The sequence below is a fragment of the Bidens hawaiensis genome, unplaced genomic scaffold (assembly GCF_021521415.1).
Source record: "Bidens hawaiensis isolate Kalapana, Puna unplaced genomic scaffold, B.hawaiensis_p1.1 tig00020915_1, whole genome shotgun sequence".
Taxonomy (NCBI): Eukaryota; Viridiplantae; Streptophyta; class Magnoliopsida; order Asterales; family Asteraceae; genus Bidens; species Bidens hawaiensis.
The window spans coordinates 181,632-199,829 of NW_027493228.1; the positions used below are offsets into that span (position 1 = coordinate 181,632).

General features: G+C 37.1%; 2 protein-coding genes and 1 pseudogene across 4 annotated transcripts in view; all 3 read left to right on the forward strand.

Moving 5' to 3' along the window:
* Positions 1-400: 400 nt before the first annotated feature.
* On the forward strand, positions 401-6,996 carry LOC143562150 (protein NRT1/ PTR FAMILY 7.3-like). 2 transcript variants are annotated; one of them, XM_077050040.1, is made up of 5 exons: positions 401-451; positions 1,209-1,326; positions 4,236-4,453; positions 4,725-5,284; positions 5,890-6,996. In XM_077050040.1, the coding sequence occupies exons 1-5, from the start codon at positions 419-421 to the stop codon at positions 6,761-6,763; spliced, it is 1,803 nt and encodes a 600-aa protein (XP_076906155.1). In that variant the 5' UTR covers positions 401-418; the 3' UTR covers positions 6,764-6,996. The 2 variants fall into 2 exon arrangements, with proteins under 2 accessions (XP_076906155.1, XP_076906156.1); XM_077050041.1 differs by having other exon boundaries at positions 404-448.
* Positions 6,997-11,638: 4,642 nt separating this feature from the next.
* The window catches only part of LOC143562139 (uncharacterized), a 78,244-nt gene continuing 71,684 nt past the window's right edge, over positions 11,639-18,198 (forward strand). The window contains exons 1-2 of one of the 2 annotated variants that reach the window (XM_077050034.1): positions 11,639-12,035; positions 13,035-13,721. In XM_077050034.1, the coding sequence (XP_076906149.1) occupies positions 11,640-12,035; positions 13,035-13,697 (1,059 nt within the window). In that variant the 5' untranslated portion in view covers position 11,639 and the 3' untranslated portion in view covers positions 13,698-13,721. Of the gene's footprint in view, positions 12,036-13,034; positions 13,810-18,198 lie in introns of those variants that run through there. The other variant, XM_077050033.1, reaches the window with a different exon arrangement.
* Positions 16,047-16,929, forward strand: LOC143562146 (putative ALA-interacting subunit 4 pseudogene; annotated as a pseudogene).

Consider the following 18,198-nt stretch of genomic DNA (forward strand, 5'->3'; position numbering starts at 1 on the left):
ATTGCTATTTAATAATTTTTAAATAAAAAGTAATATTTCGATTCTCCTAAATTATCATAAATTTTGTAAAATGCTAGCCGAATCCGAAAATTCAGATATATGAAATTCAAGTTTTTGAGTATTTTGGACTCATTTTCGGATTCCGGTTTTTTTTTCACATGATCTCTACTGCAACACAGAATCAACTACAGAAATACCAATAAAAACTAAAAATAAAAATTGTTATTGTGAATATATGTGGCTGATAAAATTTGAAAAAGTTTTCATCAAATTGATCTGAGCCGTTGAATGTAGTAAAAGCATGTCTATAAGACCACCTCCCTATTCTTCTCATGTTTTGTCCATCTCTCACAGAATTAAGCCTCCACAGCAATTTGTCTCATTTCCTCACTCTCTCTCTCTCTTAACTTCATCAAACATGGAGTCTTTCGACATATCAGCTAAGAAGGTGGTTCATCTCTCTCAACATGAAATTATATATCTTTTTATAAATATTCATAACATCTTTGATCATATGTTTCATGAAACTGTTTCATTGCCAACTTTTCAACCTATAAACTTGCTTGATTTTTGCTGGTTTATTGTCCGGATCATTGAGTGCATGGCAAAGTACCATTGATGATCTGAAAGTGGTCGGTTTAATTAGTTAGCAACATTATAGTATCGAATTGATAGATTTGGCATATTCATTCAAGAGCCATGCATTGGCTGTCATAAGATAACCAATGACACGTGCATTCGTTCCAACATGCTCATAATCAATCAGAATGTTTTCAACAAATAGTTTTCATCCTTGGTTTCTTGGCCATGAGTTTCAAAAACGTCAGCCACGTATCCACAGTCCGGACTTTACCTAGACAACCAAAATCGAATCCAAAAAACGGCTCAAAACCCCTCATTTCTTCTCCTTTCATAATGTTTTTCCTGTTGCTCGTTTGCCTTCTGCATATACATAAACACTACCTTTTAATGAAATATATATTGTTTTTAAAAAATTCAAAAACACAAATATATTATTCTAACATATATATATATATATATATATATATATATATATATATAATTCTAAATTTTAATGTTAACATTTTGCTTTGAGATTGTCAACTTGAGCATTACTTTATTAAACAATTTTTTTTAGTTACAACAAAATTTATTTTATGAAATATATTAAATTAATAATTATTGATGAAAAAATATATAAACGGCAGGTGAGGTGTGTTAATGGTGAAGAAGGGACAAGCACCATGGATGGAACTGTTGATTTCCATGGCCGACCAGCTCTCAAAGCTAAAACTGGTCGATGGACAGCTGGAACTATCATCCTCGGTAACCTACTTTTTATGTATATTTATTTATTTATTTGCTTGCTTGCTAAAAGCCAAAATATAATTCAGTAAAAACAATAAAAAAAACTTGATATCATATCTCGCTTATCTCCATATGTATGTGTATTATACACATTTGTTTATCTAACTGTATATTGGATAAGACGAACTCTGTGTTTATCTATCCATTTGGTTTTATAAAATAAATAAATAGCCTAATAATTAAAAAAAAATACATATAATTATGGCACTAGTAAGTAGTACCAAAAGGTTTTTATTTGCTATACAATATAAGTTTAAATAAAATTAGTATGATTAATGATCAGGATCGAGCCGGTTATTATAAATTACAACCAATGGGTCGATCGAGTTTAGGCCCTTTGGTTCGTACTAATTGATTTCTTGTGTTTAAGCATGTACTTATCTCTTATAATACATCTATCGTTGCCATTGGTTACTCGCTAGCATGTTTTTTTTATAAAATATCGTTCTCAAAAACTATCATAGTTTTCTTTTATATATATATATATTATGTGATTATTGATTTTGAGAAATGTTTTATGGCTATCTTCGTGTGTGTGTATATATATATATATATATTTCTTTTCATAATATTTATATTATTTTAATATGATGAAAACAATTTGTGAAAGTTTGCAATGTGGAGTCTTTTTCTATCCTAATTAAGAACTCGATAGCTCTATGTGTGGATATATTTTAGTTTGAGTATTATTTATGAAAGCATTGCATTTAATAAATAATTATTGGCATACAATTATAGAATTGCGTGCAAAGAACCTTGACAGTGACTCAGAATTTTGTAACTATTCATGGATTTCTGTAAATGAAGCCATACTTTTTTTTCTTTTTTAATCACATTTATCATGATGAGTACTTTTTAATCAAATAATTAAGGACTTTTTGTGATTTTCAGATTTTTTTTACCCAGAGAAAAACACTATTTTATACTTTTTTAAAATATTCAATTAGATACCAAACACCTCAACTGCCATACATCAAACTAAAAACAATATATTTCAAATAGAAAGAAATGTCATGTCAAGAAATATATAAATTACGTAGGTTGACGTGGTTTTATAGCATGCATATCCTATCAAAAAAACATATTTGTATGTGACATGGTATTATGTCACATAGTTTCTAAAGCTTATATAAGACATATTTGTATATGTCTATATTTACATCGACTTGAAAAGCGGCTGTTTAATATGAGTAACTAACTTTAAACTGAGAAATGTAACATTCGTATAAACATGTGTACATATTGTTTATTGAATAATTGTTTCATCAAGATAGATAAAGTGAGGCCGACTTATTTTTCACTCCCACCAAATCGTATGGGCAACATGTACAAAAGTTTATATATTGTGCTTAAACTAGGGATGAGCTCGGTATCGTACAAGTATCGAAAATTCTGATCCCGAAAATCATAAATTTTTTATACCGGTATTGGTACCGAAATATTCGGTTTGGTGTTGGTTCGGTACCGGTATTTAAGTAAAATTCAGAAAATACCGATACCGTACTAGTCCTGAAAACTTAAAACCTTAGTACCAATTCGATACCGGTATTTCATATGTGTTTTTGTAACTTGAAATACTTTAACGGGTAATAATAAAAATAGGATGGGATATAGTGGGCATATCATGTGTATAGATGGGTTGGGAAAAGCATGCAAAAAATGAGACGTGTCCGACAAGCGATGGTGAATCTTTAGCATGACGCAAGCTGATTAGGCAACGTGGCATGGTTACCAACACTTTTTGTGTTCATAGTTCCAACTCCCGAGGTCTTAGTTTCCCCCAAACAAACTCAAACATGCTCCATATGTTATGTTTTTACCCGAGTTGATGAAATTTATGATGTCTATTTGATTTGCCTATTGTTTTATATATGTTTATAAAGCGTCAAAAAGTAGTATGAATAATTGACGTACCATTTTTTAAAGACTATTAAAATAAAAGACCTCTTACCCTCTAGCATATGTCACTTCTTAAATACGAACTTATAAGTTATATATGGTTCCTTAAATACCTTCGACATAATACATATACCACCTGTATTTGTTGGACTTAATTCCCATCCTCGAGTCAATGAGGTGAGTTGGCCTGATCCATCGAGCCTATGATGGATTGGTGTCTTGTTTATCACGTTGAGTACGTGATTTGGTTTATATGGAATAAATTACATGGTGAACAAGTCAAGCAAATGGCTTGGACAACAAGAAATTTATTTATTAACTATTATTTAGATTTGTTTTACCAATAAGTATTTAAATATAATTATAGTATTTGAGAAGAAGAGAATTGTAATTTTCGATCTGATGAGAATTATGAGATCGAGCTTATGATCTAAATTCATTTTTGTGTTTATCGATCCTGGTCACCAAACTTCAGTATTTAGACAAACATAATATGCATACAAAAATTCATATGGAGTGGATTAGAGAAGGTGATTTGTTTAGCTGACTCCGCTACACGTTCACATTGATTGAGACCAAAGGTCACATACCGCCATCTGGTTCCATCCATGCAAAATTATAAATGATTGAAATTGAACACGACTCGTAAATGAATTTATGTCAAAACATCAACTCGAACGGGCCAGCCTAAAAAGTTGCTAGCCACAAAATAGGAAATGAGACAAGGATTCCCATAACAAAGATGACCACGTCTTGTTGTATTAATTGCATTTTCATAACATTTAAAGATTGTCCTTTTGATTAATTACAAAAAAAACAGCCAGCAAATTCTCCAAACTACCCTTGTACCAAAAATAGCACATTATTGATCTATCATATCAAACATTTATGTTTATGTTCAATAATTCTATAGTGTATCCAAAATGCATTATGCATGTATCTAAGTCTAACCATTTTCCTTTTGACAGTAAACCAAGGGCTAGTAACTTTAGCCTTTTTCGGAGTCGGGGTTAACCTGGTGCTGTATCTAACTCGGGTTTTACAACAAGGCAATGCCGAGGCAGCAAACAACGTTAGCAAATGGACTGGGACAGTTTACATTTTCTCACTCGTTGGTGCTTTTCTCAGCGACTCGTATTGGGGTCGATACAAAACATGTGCCATATTTCAAGCCATATTTGTGTTGGTAAGTTTTTAACTTACTTTCTCAGAATATATATTAATTATAACTATCACTAGTTATTGCTGATGTATGTTAGCGTATATTGGTGTATATGTTAGTTAGCGTATATGTGTTGATAGCGTATATGTACATATACGCTTGCCTATATTAGCGTATATGTTTAGTTTCCTACCATATATGTTTAGTTGCTTAGTTGGCTATAAATACTTGCTTGTAATCGCATTTATAACTTGAATGAGAATCAGTTATTTACTAAACTTAAACTTAATGACAGGGTTTAGGAGGACTATCAATAGCATCAAGCATGTTCTTGATCACACCTAAAGGTTGCGGTGACCGGACCACAATATGTGGGACCCACTCGAATTGGGAAATCGGGTTGTTTTACATCTCGATATACATGATTGCGCTAGGGTACGGTGGGTACCAACCGAACATTGCAACGTTTGGGGCGGATCAATTTGATGAGGAAGATGTTAAAGAGGGTCACTCAAAGGTGGCTTTTTTTAGCTACTTTTATCTTGCACTTAACCTTGGTTCACTCTTTTCGAATACAATCTTGAGTTATTTTGAGGATGAAGGAATGTGGACACTCGGGTTTTGGTTATCGACGGGGTCTGCGTTTGGAGGACTGGCCATGTTTCTTGGTGGGACTGTGAGGTATAGACACTTTAAGCCGAGTGGGAACCCGTTAAACAGATTTTGTCAAGTGTTTGTGGCTGCATCTAAAAAGTGGAGGGTTAAGTTGCCTCAGGGTGAAGAGTGTTTGTTTGAAGATGACAAAGAGAGTTCTTTAAGTACTGGAAGGAAGATACTTCATACACATGAATTCAAGTAAGAGCGCGTGATTCTTGTGCAAAATGGGTCATTTTTAGAACGAGTCAAAACAGGCCGTTTTTTTAAACGGGTCAGAACAGCCTTTCTTAAAACGGGCCGAAACAGGATGTTTTTAAAACGAGTCAAACAGACCATTTTGAAATATGGGCCACTTTTAAAACGAGCTAAACGACTCAAAACGGGTCATTATTAAAACGGGCCATTTTTAAAATGGGCCAATTTTTAAAATGGGTCAAAAAGGGCCATTGTTAAAACGGGTCAAAACGGGCCATTTTTAAAATGGATCAAAACAGGCCAATTTTTAAAACGGGTCAAAACGGGCCATTTTTAAAACGGATCAAAATGGGCGACCCATATATAGCAATAATCTTTAATGAATAGCTAATGCGTTAATTACGATAACGAAAACAATATTATAACAATAATAATCTATACTTTGGCCAGCTTTCGAGTCGTTTGGCATGTTCGACCCATATGACTCGTTCCCGTTTAGCTGTTTTTTGCCCCATAAACTTGAACCCGAATCAACCAAAATATAAGTTAACAACTCAAAATTGCTATCCCTGCCTACTTTTTCTCTAATGTTAATGTATGCTTTTCAGGTTTCTAGATAAAGCAGCATTCATTACCTCACGGGATTTCAACGACCCAAAACAGGCGACGCACAACCCGTGGACTCTGTGCCCGGTCTCACAAGTTGAGGAAGTGAAATGCATACTAAGATTGCTTCCCATTTGGTTATGCACAATAATCTACTCGGTTGTATTTACACAAATGGCGTCTCTATTCGTCGAGCAAGGCGCTGCCATGAAAAGCACAATTTCGGGCTTCCAAATTCCCGCATCAAGCATGTCAAGTTTCGACATATTAAGCGTTGCAGTCTTCATATTCCTCTACCGACGAGTCATTGGCCCACTCGTCCTAATGTTCAAGAAAAAAGACTCCAAGGGGTTAACCGAGCTTCAAAGAATGGGAATCGGGCTCATAATAGCAATATTATCAATGGTGTCAGCAGGAATTGTGGAATGTTATAGATTAAAATACGCTAACCAAGATTGCCCGCATTGTGACGCATCAAGCTCGTTAAGCATATTTTGGCAAGTGCCACAATATGCATTTGTTGGGGCCTCAGAAGTGTTTATGTATGTTGGTCAACTAGAGTTTTTCAATGCGCAAGCGCCTGACGCGTTAAAGAGCTTTGGAAGTGCACTTTGTATGACATCCATATCACTTGGGAATTATGTTAGTAGCTTTATTGTGACAATAGTTATGAAGATTTCAACAGAAGATGATATGCCAGGTTGGATACCGGGGAATCTTAATCGTGGTCATTTGGACCGGTTTTTCTTCCTGCTGGCTGGATTAACAGCGGTTGATCTGTTGGTTTATATCGTGTTTGCTAAATGGTACAAGAGTATTAAGCTTGAGGGGAAGAATGATGAAGAGAATGATGATAGTGATGATAGTGAAGTTTGAAGATGTAAATATGAGGGGAAAGTGGTTAAGCTCAATGATCCAAATTATATATATAAATAAGGACTTGTGGAGGGTTAATGAAAGCAAAAACACTCGGTAAATCGACCAAATGGCAGTTGGTTTAAGGCGGAAATGACCCTGGTTCTCATACTCATGTTCATCGAATTTGGTATGGGGCGTTGATCCGCCGAGTGTAGTTTGCTTTGGGTTCATGATCAGGTCATGATTTTAGTCTTGGTAGTGGTTCATTATGTTGTAGAACAAGATGCTAATTTAACATGTTTTTTCCATTATTTGTGAGTTGGTTAATGTATTTTGTAACATATTTATTATGTGCATGCAGGCTCTATTTCTCATTTTGTTTCACTATGTTCTTTCTAATATAAAAAGGCCCTTTCAGCTTATTCCTTCTATCAAGAACTCGGGTTTGAATCTTGTTTTCATCGGTTTCTTACCTATAATGGGTTCTTATGATTCAAATAAAAAACAAATCATTAAGGAACACAAAACATCGTTGACGATGATTGAACTAATGGCTGGTCCACATACGAGCGTCACTGACAATGAAGTAACCATGTTCGTCGTCGACATTAGCGACAAATTCCCAACGCCCTTTTCATGAATCTTCTATAAGTGGAAACTGCTTTTATAAAGTTCATTAGTCAATTACTACCTTTAGTTTTGTCACACATTAACTTAATAATCAACTTCTCTAGAATACCCCTAAACGATTTTGGACTTTACATTGCATATAATATAACCATTAGTTTGGCATGTAATATAATGCTTGTAGTAAGATCGTTTAAAGTTTGGGATTTCCACTCGTTAGAGAGCGGTGTTGAAATATCTTCAGGCTCCTCATGCTCAAGACTTTTTTTACTGTCATCCCCATCGGTTAGGCCAGCGCATGTCAGCAGTGGAGTGCCGGGCCATCCTTAAATATCGTTTAATGATCCCCTATTCCCAGTTGATGAGCCCTGCCCAGTCGCCATAAAGTTTGTTTAGATAATTTTGGTGAACATGTTGTTCATTGCAAAGAACTCTCGGGGTTTAAATATAGACATGATTTGATCAGGATATCCTTTGTGATGTGTTAAAACGAGCGGGAATCTCAGGAAAAAAAAGAGGCTCCTGTGAATTTCTTGTCGGATCCGCGTGAAAGAAAGTCTACTCTCTGACCAGTGGACGTTCTTGTGTTTGGATGGACGGGGGGAAGCGTTCTTGTGTGGACCTTACTGGGGTATCCCCTCTTGTCAGGCTTAGGGGCACCTGGTTTGTTGCTAGGAAGGCCGTGTTAAAGGCAGAATCAAGAAAAATTGCTAAGCACGAGAAGGCGTGTGTCGAGAATCAACACGTCTTCATTCCTTTTGCTTTCGATGCATTTAGGTCTCTTCACTCGATGCTGCTATATTTCTAAAAAGAGTTTAGCCGGTCGTACACGGTATCTCATCGATGCCGAAGAACGATAACTTTGTTTTCAGTAGGATCGGTTTTGTCATTCAAAAAGGGGTAGCGGCACAGGTTGTTGTCCGTTTACCTACCTCACTATTGTAATTGGGTCCTTTGATTAAATCAAATTCCTACGATTGGTTTCCATCATCTCTTATCTCTATGTGTAAACTAGAAGAATTATTATTTAATTATTGTAGCTCTTAATTTTAAAATGTTGTAAGGTAGATTAATGTTAGCCGTGTTTTAGAAAATGGGTCGGAAGAAGATCTTAGAGAAATTTGACGAGTTTGCAAAAGATCACATTCGGTTAATATTTTTGAATTACTAATCGTTAGTTCTTTTAGATGTTTTTGACAAAATCGGTTCAATGACTATCAATGATGATTGATTGACGTGCCTTGTTAAAATGGTTTTATTATGGTTTTTGTTGTTAAATTGAATTTTACTTATTGTTAAATTTCTGGAATTTTTTATTCTATGGTTTTTAATGTCAAAAATGTAACTTATTAGAGTTACAGTATTGATGGAATTGTTTATTAATTACATTGATGAAATTGCTTGTTTAATTTTGTTCACAAAGATTAAACTGTCCAAATAGCCCAATGGCCCAAAACAGTCCAAATGAGATTGCTGGACATGGCACTATGGTAGCCCAATGGCCGAAAACTGATTTAAACAATCAAAATTCAAGACCCGACTTAACCGACCTTCCAAACCCACAGCCACATGGTTCATTTGCGGTCTGGTTCTAGGTCCTAGTGTCCTACATGGTTCATGTTCGATCCGGGTTCGTTTCATTTATGACCCGTTGCTCACCCCTTAGAAGGTCAGAAGATATCAGGAGCCGAGACATAATTCATATTCATTGAACACTTGCTCGATCGATAACCAAGCCTTAAGGTTAAGTGTATGATTACCAAATAAACTTTGAACTCCGGTAACTCTTCAATATTTATAAAAAAATAGTATGAAAGGTTAAAGTAATTATAAAATAATAAAAGTAAATAATTTAAAAAAGTATAAAAATATATTTTTACAAAACAAATAAGCTAGTTAATGAATCAATAAACTTCTTGTTAAATCTATAAAATAAAAGTGAGAAAAAGAAATTAAAAAAAATCTTAAGGAAAGTCACAATTTATAATCTTATGGCCCAAAGCCCAAAACCGCTAACAAGTTTAAACGCTACGGGCTCATTCGTTTAAAAATTCTATCTTAGGTAGAATGAGTTATGCGATGCAAACCAAATGGGCCAAAATTAAGGGTGAGCATTTTACAAGTCACGGTAGCTAAACTCAAGTACCTAACCCGACAGTTTAACATATATGTACTCAAACATCCGGGTTTGAAAATTCCATTCAAAAGGAAACAGTCCGGTTCTCATACCCAGTGGAACAATGTTGGAACCGTGAACAATGTTTGACCATCTTGTTGGATAAAAGGTCAACACTTAGACCAGCCGACATTATGATGAATATGAGTGAAACGCTCGTGTGTTGCACCTTCTGCATTTTGTGAGTAGTGTTAGGGGTGAGCAATTTGCAATTCCCAACCGCGAGAACCCGGGAACCGGATCCGAACAGCTAGATCCGAATCGTATTATTGTATTTCGGGTCCGGATCCAGTTCTTAAATTTGGGTAAAAACGGTTCCCGGTTGGAACCGGGTTTTCCAACCAGGTTAGGTTTAAACGTTGAAGATTATATTTAAATCATATTTATTTAGTAGGCTTTCAAACTTCCATGTACGAGTGACCATCTATGTTCTCACTTTCCCGGTTATATTTAATCACTTACAATATTGTAAACGATAATCATCTTCCACGGTCCTAAATCTTAAAAAAAAAGTAATAATTGTTTTCTGAAATATTTTGAGCCATTCTAATCTATTCTCAATACCCTTTATTCAAATATAACATGTTGATATGCTAATGCTTTATTTTGTTGGATGTCGCTTGTTTCTTGTATCTTCTAATAATATTTCATATTTAGAATTTTACTTGAAAATCAGTTCTGACAAGAACCATTTAACTCGGTACGGTTCGATTCCAATTAATATATCTGGCATTTAACAGTTCCGGTTCTGTTTCAGTTCTCGCGGTTCCTAAAGACAGGTGGCAACTTGACCTCTAAGTAAGGACAGGAACGCCTGTGCCCAATCAAACACCACAATCATGAAAAGCACCTGAACCGAGACCTAGGGCTTCAAAGCTTGACTAAGAAAAAGTGGAAAGAAAAAGGGCGCGCTAGCTGCAATCAAACTAAAGCGCTAACGAGCCCCCGCAAGCGAAGAGGTTTCAAGATACCAGTCGACCGAGCGAAAGTGAACAGCTTTCCGTGAGCAATAAGCAGCAGATCCCCCTTATTTTGGGAAAGCTGGTGCACGAGATGAACCTTGGTTTGGTGAATTGAAGTTGGCCTTAGGTGTAATAGGACTCCCAGTTACTATATGCCATCGTATACTGAGGTGCTCCCCACCGGTTGTTGGAACGACGTGAGCCGGGCCGGGTCTCGATTCAGAAAAATGAAGGGCCCAAAATTTCAGTAGTGAGGAATTGTCCCTCATGTTCCCTGCCTAATCTGAAAGACTAGCTCACCCAGGAGTCAACTTTCCCGTATGTATTCCTTTGTAGTGAGTAGGGCCTCTTTCTCGTTGATCAGTTCGCCTCCGCTCTATTGAAAGGTCTCCATTCCTACGGCGGTTTGCTTGCTGGGAGAGAGGAAGCTTCCGGACCACCTTTTCCAGCCAGATAGTGAGCGATCACTCAGCAATCTACCAAATAAAAGGCCTTCTAGGTGATCGAAATCGCTCAGGTCAGCGAGGACTCACTCACCTACTCCTGAAGTCCTTCGTTTCTTTCGGAGGTGCTGTGCTGATCCGCAGTGAGGCAGAGATGACTAAGTGACATATGGAATATGGCGACGACAACAGCATGTCGTAGAAGGAGATAACAAGTGGAGCCGTAGGGGTAGCATTGACTTTTGGAGTGAGCCAATACTTTCTTTGATTCTTTATAGCAGATAATAAGTATAAACTCTGGGGGGTATGAGTGCATGATTCTTTCATCCACAAGCTTAGAGAAAGAGACCGAAGGAGGATATGAAAAATCCAGAAAAGAAAGACTAATCTTAAATAATGCGCACACGTGAAAAAGGCAGGCTAACTCTTCCAATCCAACTCAATCGAAGGAGAAAAAAGCTGGGACTACGACTTGCTTAGTGCAAGGCAGCTTGTCGTGATTGGTTGGACACTCTTTTCGTTTAAGGTCGACGCTTGGTCACGAAGCTTTGCACGTTAGCGTTTTCACCGGGGATCATACCTCCTCAACCTTGGAGAGTCGAGACTCAACAACAACAGTCACCACTTGTTTTATCCGATCCGATCAACCAAAAAGTCTGAATCTTTAACATTCATCAGTCATCACCATGAAGGTCTCTCTGAAACAACTCGAAGACCAAAACCCAATCCTCTTCAAAGCCAAAATCCCCATCTCCGTCTTCGGCCTGCCTTTCCTCTCCGGCTTCTCCGCCACCCACCACCACCACTCCTCCGACAACGTCTCCATCTCCCTCCGCACCCACTTCACCTCCGGCCCATCACTCAAACTCGCCTACACCACCACTTCTTCCAATTCCACCGCCACAGCACCTCTAACCCTCACTCTCAAATCAGGCGTCAGTCTTTCCGGCTCACCCGTCAATTCCCCTCTTGTTATTTCAGCCAATTTCTCTTTCTCCCCTCAAAACCCTAACCCTATCTTTTCAATCAAATTCACTCCCAAGTTAGGTTCTTTCTCTCTTCGGAAATCTATACCCGCTTCCGTATCCAACACCGGTAATGTTAACGTTAGTATTTTAGTGTAATTGGATTAGTTGGTCCACAATATATCATAATAAACATTAACCAAGTTAAGGATTATGGTGTTAGGCGGGGTCCAAGGGGCGGAGCTGGGGGTGCAAACAAGCCAAGCCGAGCCCGAGCTTGACTAGGCTCGAGCTCGGCACGTTTAACTTACACGGAGCTCGAGCTCAAGCTCAAGCTCAAGCTCGGCATGTTTAACTTACACGGAGCTCGAGCTCAAGCTCGGCACGTTTAACTTACACGGAGCTCGAGCTCAAGCTCAAGCTCGGCCGGCTCGTTTCGAGCTTTGTTTTCAAAGCTCGAGCTCGGCTAGTGAGTAGATTTTCAAGCTCGGCTCGATTACTATTTATTATTAATTTTATATATTTATATTTATAATTATTATTGTATATTGTTTTTCAAATATAATTTTATGTATAAAATAATATTTGTTATTTTAGTTCTTTTTTTATAACATTATATATATTAAAAAATTATATAAATGCAGGCTCACGAGCCGGCTTGAGCTCGGGCTCGGGCTCGTTCATTAAACGAGCTTACTTTTAGCTTGGGCTCGGCTCGATTGAGCTTTTTCACGAGCCGATCTCGAGTAGCTCAAAAGCGGCTCGGCTCATTTGCACCCCTCCTGACTGGGGTTAAAATTTTATTTTCGTTAATACTGCTTCATTAAAAATTCATTAGAAAAATGAATTTTATGATTATGTCACATATAATCATAAGTAATGCCTTGTTAATTAACGTTTAAATTTTGAAATAATAGCTACTTGAAGCTGCTATCTGTAATCATAACTGCCCTAGAGATAAAACACCATTCACACATTTTATACCAATTTCTGGTCTCACTGAGTTTTATCCGATTAAAGTATTTTGGAGAACCACCAAAATAACGTTTAATCTGAAAGTTATCATACGACTCTCTGATTATCCAAGTTGTTATTTCAAAATCCCCAACAGGTAAGAATCGTGACGGCGGTGGTGGTGGTGAGAGTTCAATAAATTCGACCAATTCGTATGGGTTTGTGTCGTTGGATAGGCCAATTAATTGGAAGGACTTGAGTGTGAGATCGGATACGAAAGACTCAATCTTGTCGGGGATTATGGTGGCGGCGGATACGGAGCTCCCAGTGACAAAACGGGTCAAGGTGAATTTACGGTGGGGTGTGGGCATTCCGTCGGATTACGAGAAGCAGTTGCCGTATTTGAGAGTGAATAAGATTAAGATTGAGAGGGTTGATGATGTGATTGAAGAGAAAGAGGATAAGAAGCCGGGGAGTGACAGTGATTCGGAGTTTGAGATGTTGAAGGGAATGTATAGTTGGATGAGCCGAGAGTTGAGTGATCTGCAGGACGAGAACCGAGAGATGAGACGTGCGTTGGAGGATATTAAGTCGTTGCAGCCGTTAAGGCATCAGAAGGGATACAATAATAATAATAATAGTAATGGCGGTGGAGGTGGTGGTGGGAAGAGGGTTCTGTCGCCGGTGGGTGAGATTTCGGACGGGTTTGAGCAGTGGAAGATGAAGAAGAACGAGGCGAATACGCAGAAGGAAACAAAGAAGAATGGTGGCGCGATGGATGTGGAGAGTGAACTGCAGAGAGCAATCAAGGCTGCATCTTTATAATGAGATTTGAAATATGTGTTTCAAGTGTATATAATATGGCAATTGAGCTTTGCTAGTTGTTTAATGTTTACTGTTTGTTAACTACTTTATATATGTGGATCATTGAAATTTATTATGGCTGCAAGTTTAACCCACGGCAGGGAAAACAGGTTGAACTTTTCTATATCTTTTTGTTTTTTGTTTTTCTTGTCATTTATTCTTCACTTTATTCTTTTACTTTATATAACTTGCATTTTGTTATTCAGTTTTGTATAAATAAGTTAGTATTATCATCCAGTTTTTTAAACCTGTCCAACTGATTACCGTACCGATTTAGCTATGAAAACATTGCAGTCTACAAAATTATACACGCATATTAATTAACTTAAGTAAATTGAGAGTCAGAGAGCTAACGAGCAAGGCAATACTCGCTTGACTCGTACACAAGCCGAGCAAGTTTCAGGCTAGCTTTTAGCTCAACCAGAATGACCATTTTTGAAGCTGCCTGTTTCAACCGTATTCATTTTTGTCATAACGTGTTCTGACCCGGACCAAAATTACATTTTTTTAAATGGCTCGTTTTTTGACCATACTCATCCTGGCCTGTTATTCTGCTCGACTATCCCGTTTCACCTGGTATAATGGAAGTCAGTGGCGGAGTCGCATTGAATCAACCGGGTTCGGCCAAACCCGGTTTTTTTTTCGGTCTTATGTATAACCTATAGTATCGAATTAATGAACGATCCCATTCTTTTTCGGCGAGTGAACCCAGTATCTTTTTCAAAAAACATTCGAACCCACTAATTATGAAAATTTTAGTTAAAACTTTTTTTTAGTAATAACTATTTCTTTTATAAAATATAAAAAGCTTAAAAAAACTATAAAAATTACTAACATTATAAATGGGCCAATAATAATCCATATATATAATAAAAAAGCCCAAAATAATTAATGAATTTGGTCAATAAACCCAAGCCAATTAACATTTTTAAACATACCAATTAACATTTTTAAACATAATACCTAAATAAAAATTAAATTAAAAAAACGAAAACAATGACCGATCAATTTCTGTTTCTATCGACCAGATGAGTACGCCCTTCGTCTCATTGCCTTCGCTTGTTCGCTTCAAGGCTTCAACCATTGCCTCATGGCCTCCGCACTCACTTGTCGGACTTCAACCAGACAACAACGGCCAGCCGACTCTTACTTTTTTTTTCTTTAATATGACTTTGTGTTTTTTTGGATGTTAATGATGTATACTTTTATTATGATAGTGCCCTTCGTCTCATCGCCTTCGCTTGTTCGCTTCAAGGCTTCAACCATTGCCTCATGGCCTCCGCACTCACTTGTCGGACTTCAACCAGACAACAACGGCCAGCCGACTCTTTCTTTTTTTTTCTTTAATATGACTTTGTGTTTTTTTGGATGTTAATGATGTATACTTTTATTATGATAGTGATATTGCATTTTATTTATTTGACTGAACAACCGGCCCATCCCATCCGAGCCCGAAAACTTTGGCAACAGAAAAGAATCAAGCACCAAAATTCCTGAATCGATAGGAAAAAATTTCTGGTTCCGCCACTTATAATGATATTTTTATCAAGTTTCTTGATGCTAAAACTAAGAAGGTCCATTTATTTCGTTTGTTTTTTTAGCAAAATGGAATCTCTTAATTCTAGTTGTTTGTAGAATTCTACTTGTTTCACTAAACTAAAACAATGAAATGTTTTGATTCATTTTATAGCAATTTTAGATCTTTCAACAGTTTTATGATTTTGGACTATTGGTCATTTGATTTTTTCAAAAATGGACCGAACCTATTTTCGTCAGAACCCGTTTTAACATGAACTAAATTGGACCTATTTGATATCGGCTCGTGACCTGTTTTTCATGCCTACATTGCGTAAAATCGTATTGAGCGGATTAATATTTATTATGTTGTTGAACAGGGCAAATGCATCCCTATAAATACATGCCACATGCCATGAACAACTTAAATTTCTCTCCATCAATGTAGGATCTTAATGTTCAATAAAAATACAAAAACAAGTCTTAGATATCATCCCATCAAGAACAAAATCAACTTCCAAGAAACCAAAATATTCAAGATTTACACAACAAGAGCTACCCGCTTGGAAACCGATCTTAACCCCGAAATTGGTGATCACATCATTTGTAACCATCGCCATTTTATTCACGCCCGCAGGCCTTGTATGTTTATGGGCATCCGAGCACGTTGTAGAAATCATCGACCGTTATGACAATGAGTGTCTTCCTGAGTCCCACAACGCCGACGCTGAGTCATTTATTAAGAGCAGGGATACAAACAAAACTTGCGTTCAAACACTAAAAGTGCCTCAAAAAATGACCGCACCTGTGTTTGTTTACTATCAACTCGATAACTATTATCAAAACCATCGCCGGTATGTCATCAAGGTGTGCATTGGACCCTTTGATGTTTGTTTGTATTTTTATTTTTCTTTATCCATCATATATGTTGTTTTTGTCATCAGATATATGAAAAGTAGAAGTGACAAACAACTACGAGACCCTGGTGCTGCGGGTGAAGTTGACGACTGCAAGCCGATAGAGGAATTGCAAGCGGACCACGACAAGCCTATAGTTCCATGTGGACTTGTCGCGTGGAGTTTGTTTAACGACACATACAAATTCTATAAAGGAAACAAAGTTATGGATATCGACAAGAAAAATATCGCGTGGGAAAGTGATAGAAAGTACAAGTTCGGGTCAAATGTGTACCCGAAAAACTTTCAAAATGGAGATTTTGTTGGGGGTGGCGCGCTAGACGAGTCAAAACCGGTAACTATGCATAAAAAGCCTAGAAAAACATACTTTCTTATTTTTCATGAAAAACATGTCCTTTATTTATATTTATGTGTTGTAGTTAAACGAACAAGAGGATCTTATTGTATGGATGAAAACCGCAGCATTACCTACTTTTAGGAAGCTTTATGGGAAGATAAACACGGATTTGGAGGCGAACGAAACGATCACGGTTGTGATAGAAAACAACTACAATACATATGAATTTGGGGGAGAAAAGAAGGTTGCTCTTTCGACAGTGAATTGGATTGGTGGGAAAAATGATTTCTTTGGAATATCGTTTCTCACGATTGGTGGTGTTTGTTTTTTTGTGGCGATTAGTTTTATACTTTTGTATGTTTTGAAACCGAGGCCTCTTGGAGATCCGACTTACTTGTCTTGGAATAGAAATCAAGACAAGTAGGCTATTATTTTTCAGTATTATCAATGTTGACATGTTTGTTATACACATCGTTTTTATGCGAACGTTCTTTAGTACAATTTATATTAGAACATAGATAAAATACCTAAAAAAATAAAAATAAAAAAACCTGTTATATATAGATTTTTAAAAAGCTTTATGAGTTACCAAAAAACTATATGGAATTATGGATGAATAGGTGGTATTAGAGGTGCACAAATCGGTTTTTTTGAAAAAACCGGTTCGGTTATTAACCGGACCGGTTTTTTTTATCCAGAAAAAAACCGGTTCGGTTAATAACCGGACCGGTTATTAACCGGTTTTTGTCAATGAAAACTCAAACCGGCCAAACCGGTTTGGACCGGTTTAGAAACCGGTTAGAACCGGTTATTAAACCGGTTTTTTTTACAACCGGTTTTTAATAACCGGTCTAACCGGTTAACCGGTTTTTTTTTTTTTTTTTTTTTTTTTTTTTTTTTTTTTTTTTTTTTTTTTTTTTTTGCTTTAGGGTTTAGGGTTTCGTTGTTAGCATTCTTTGCTTGGAAGATTAAAAACACATAACTTTCATTTATAGCTTTTACATTAAAAATACAAACATTAAATCGTTATCGCATATTCGTAACTCAAAAATACAAACATTAAAGAATGCTTAGACACGATTACATTAACAAGTTGATGTTTGTTACTCATTTTCTTCGCTACCCGATCCCGAGCTATTCCTTAGGTAATCGTCGTACGCGGCTTCTTCATCGGTCATTGGTTGAGTGTGTCCTTGATTGACCTCGTCTTCATACAAGGCCGCCTCATACTCCATTTCCCCCTCGAGTGAGCGTTGATGTTGTGCCCTATCTAAAGAGTCCAAGTAATCCTTGTAGCAAATCGACATCTCTACAGCTGGTGGAGTGAGTCGAGTCCTCCTAATCGATATAACCCTGCCAGAAACAGAAAAAGCAGACTCCGAAGCTACCGTGGAAGCTTGGACCGTTAGTAAATCTTTGGCCATGGCGGCGAGGATCGGAAACTCATCCTCCTTACCTCTCCACCAAGCCAGCAAATCAAGACTTCTAAATTCATCCGGAGTCATGTGTTTCACAAAGTTGGTACCACCATACCTTCCAAGTTCACTGCTTGGGGTGTTTACCCTTTGACGTTTACCGGCGTCTTCCCAAATCATGTAGTACATCCCCATTTCAAGGTCGGTTTGGGATTGGGATTGGGCAACAGCTCTTAACGAGTCATGAATTTGGGAAGACGACCCGTGTTTTGTAAGGT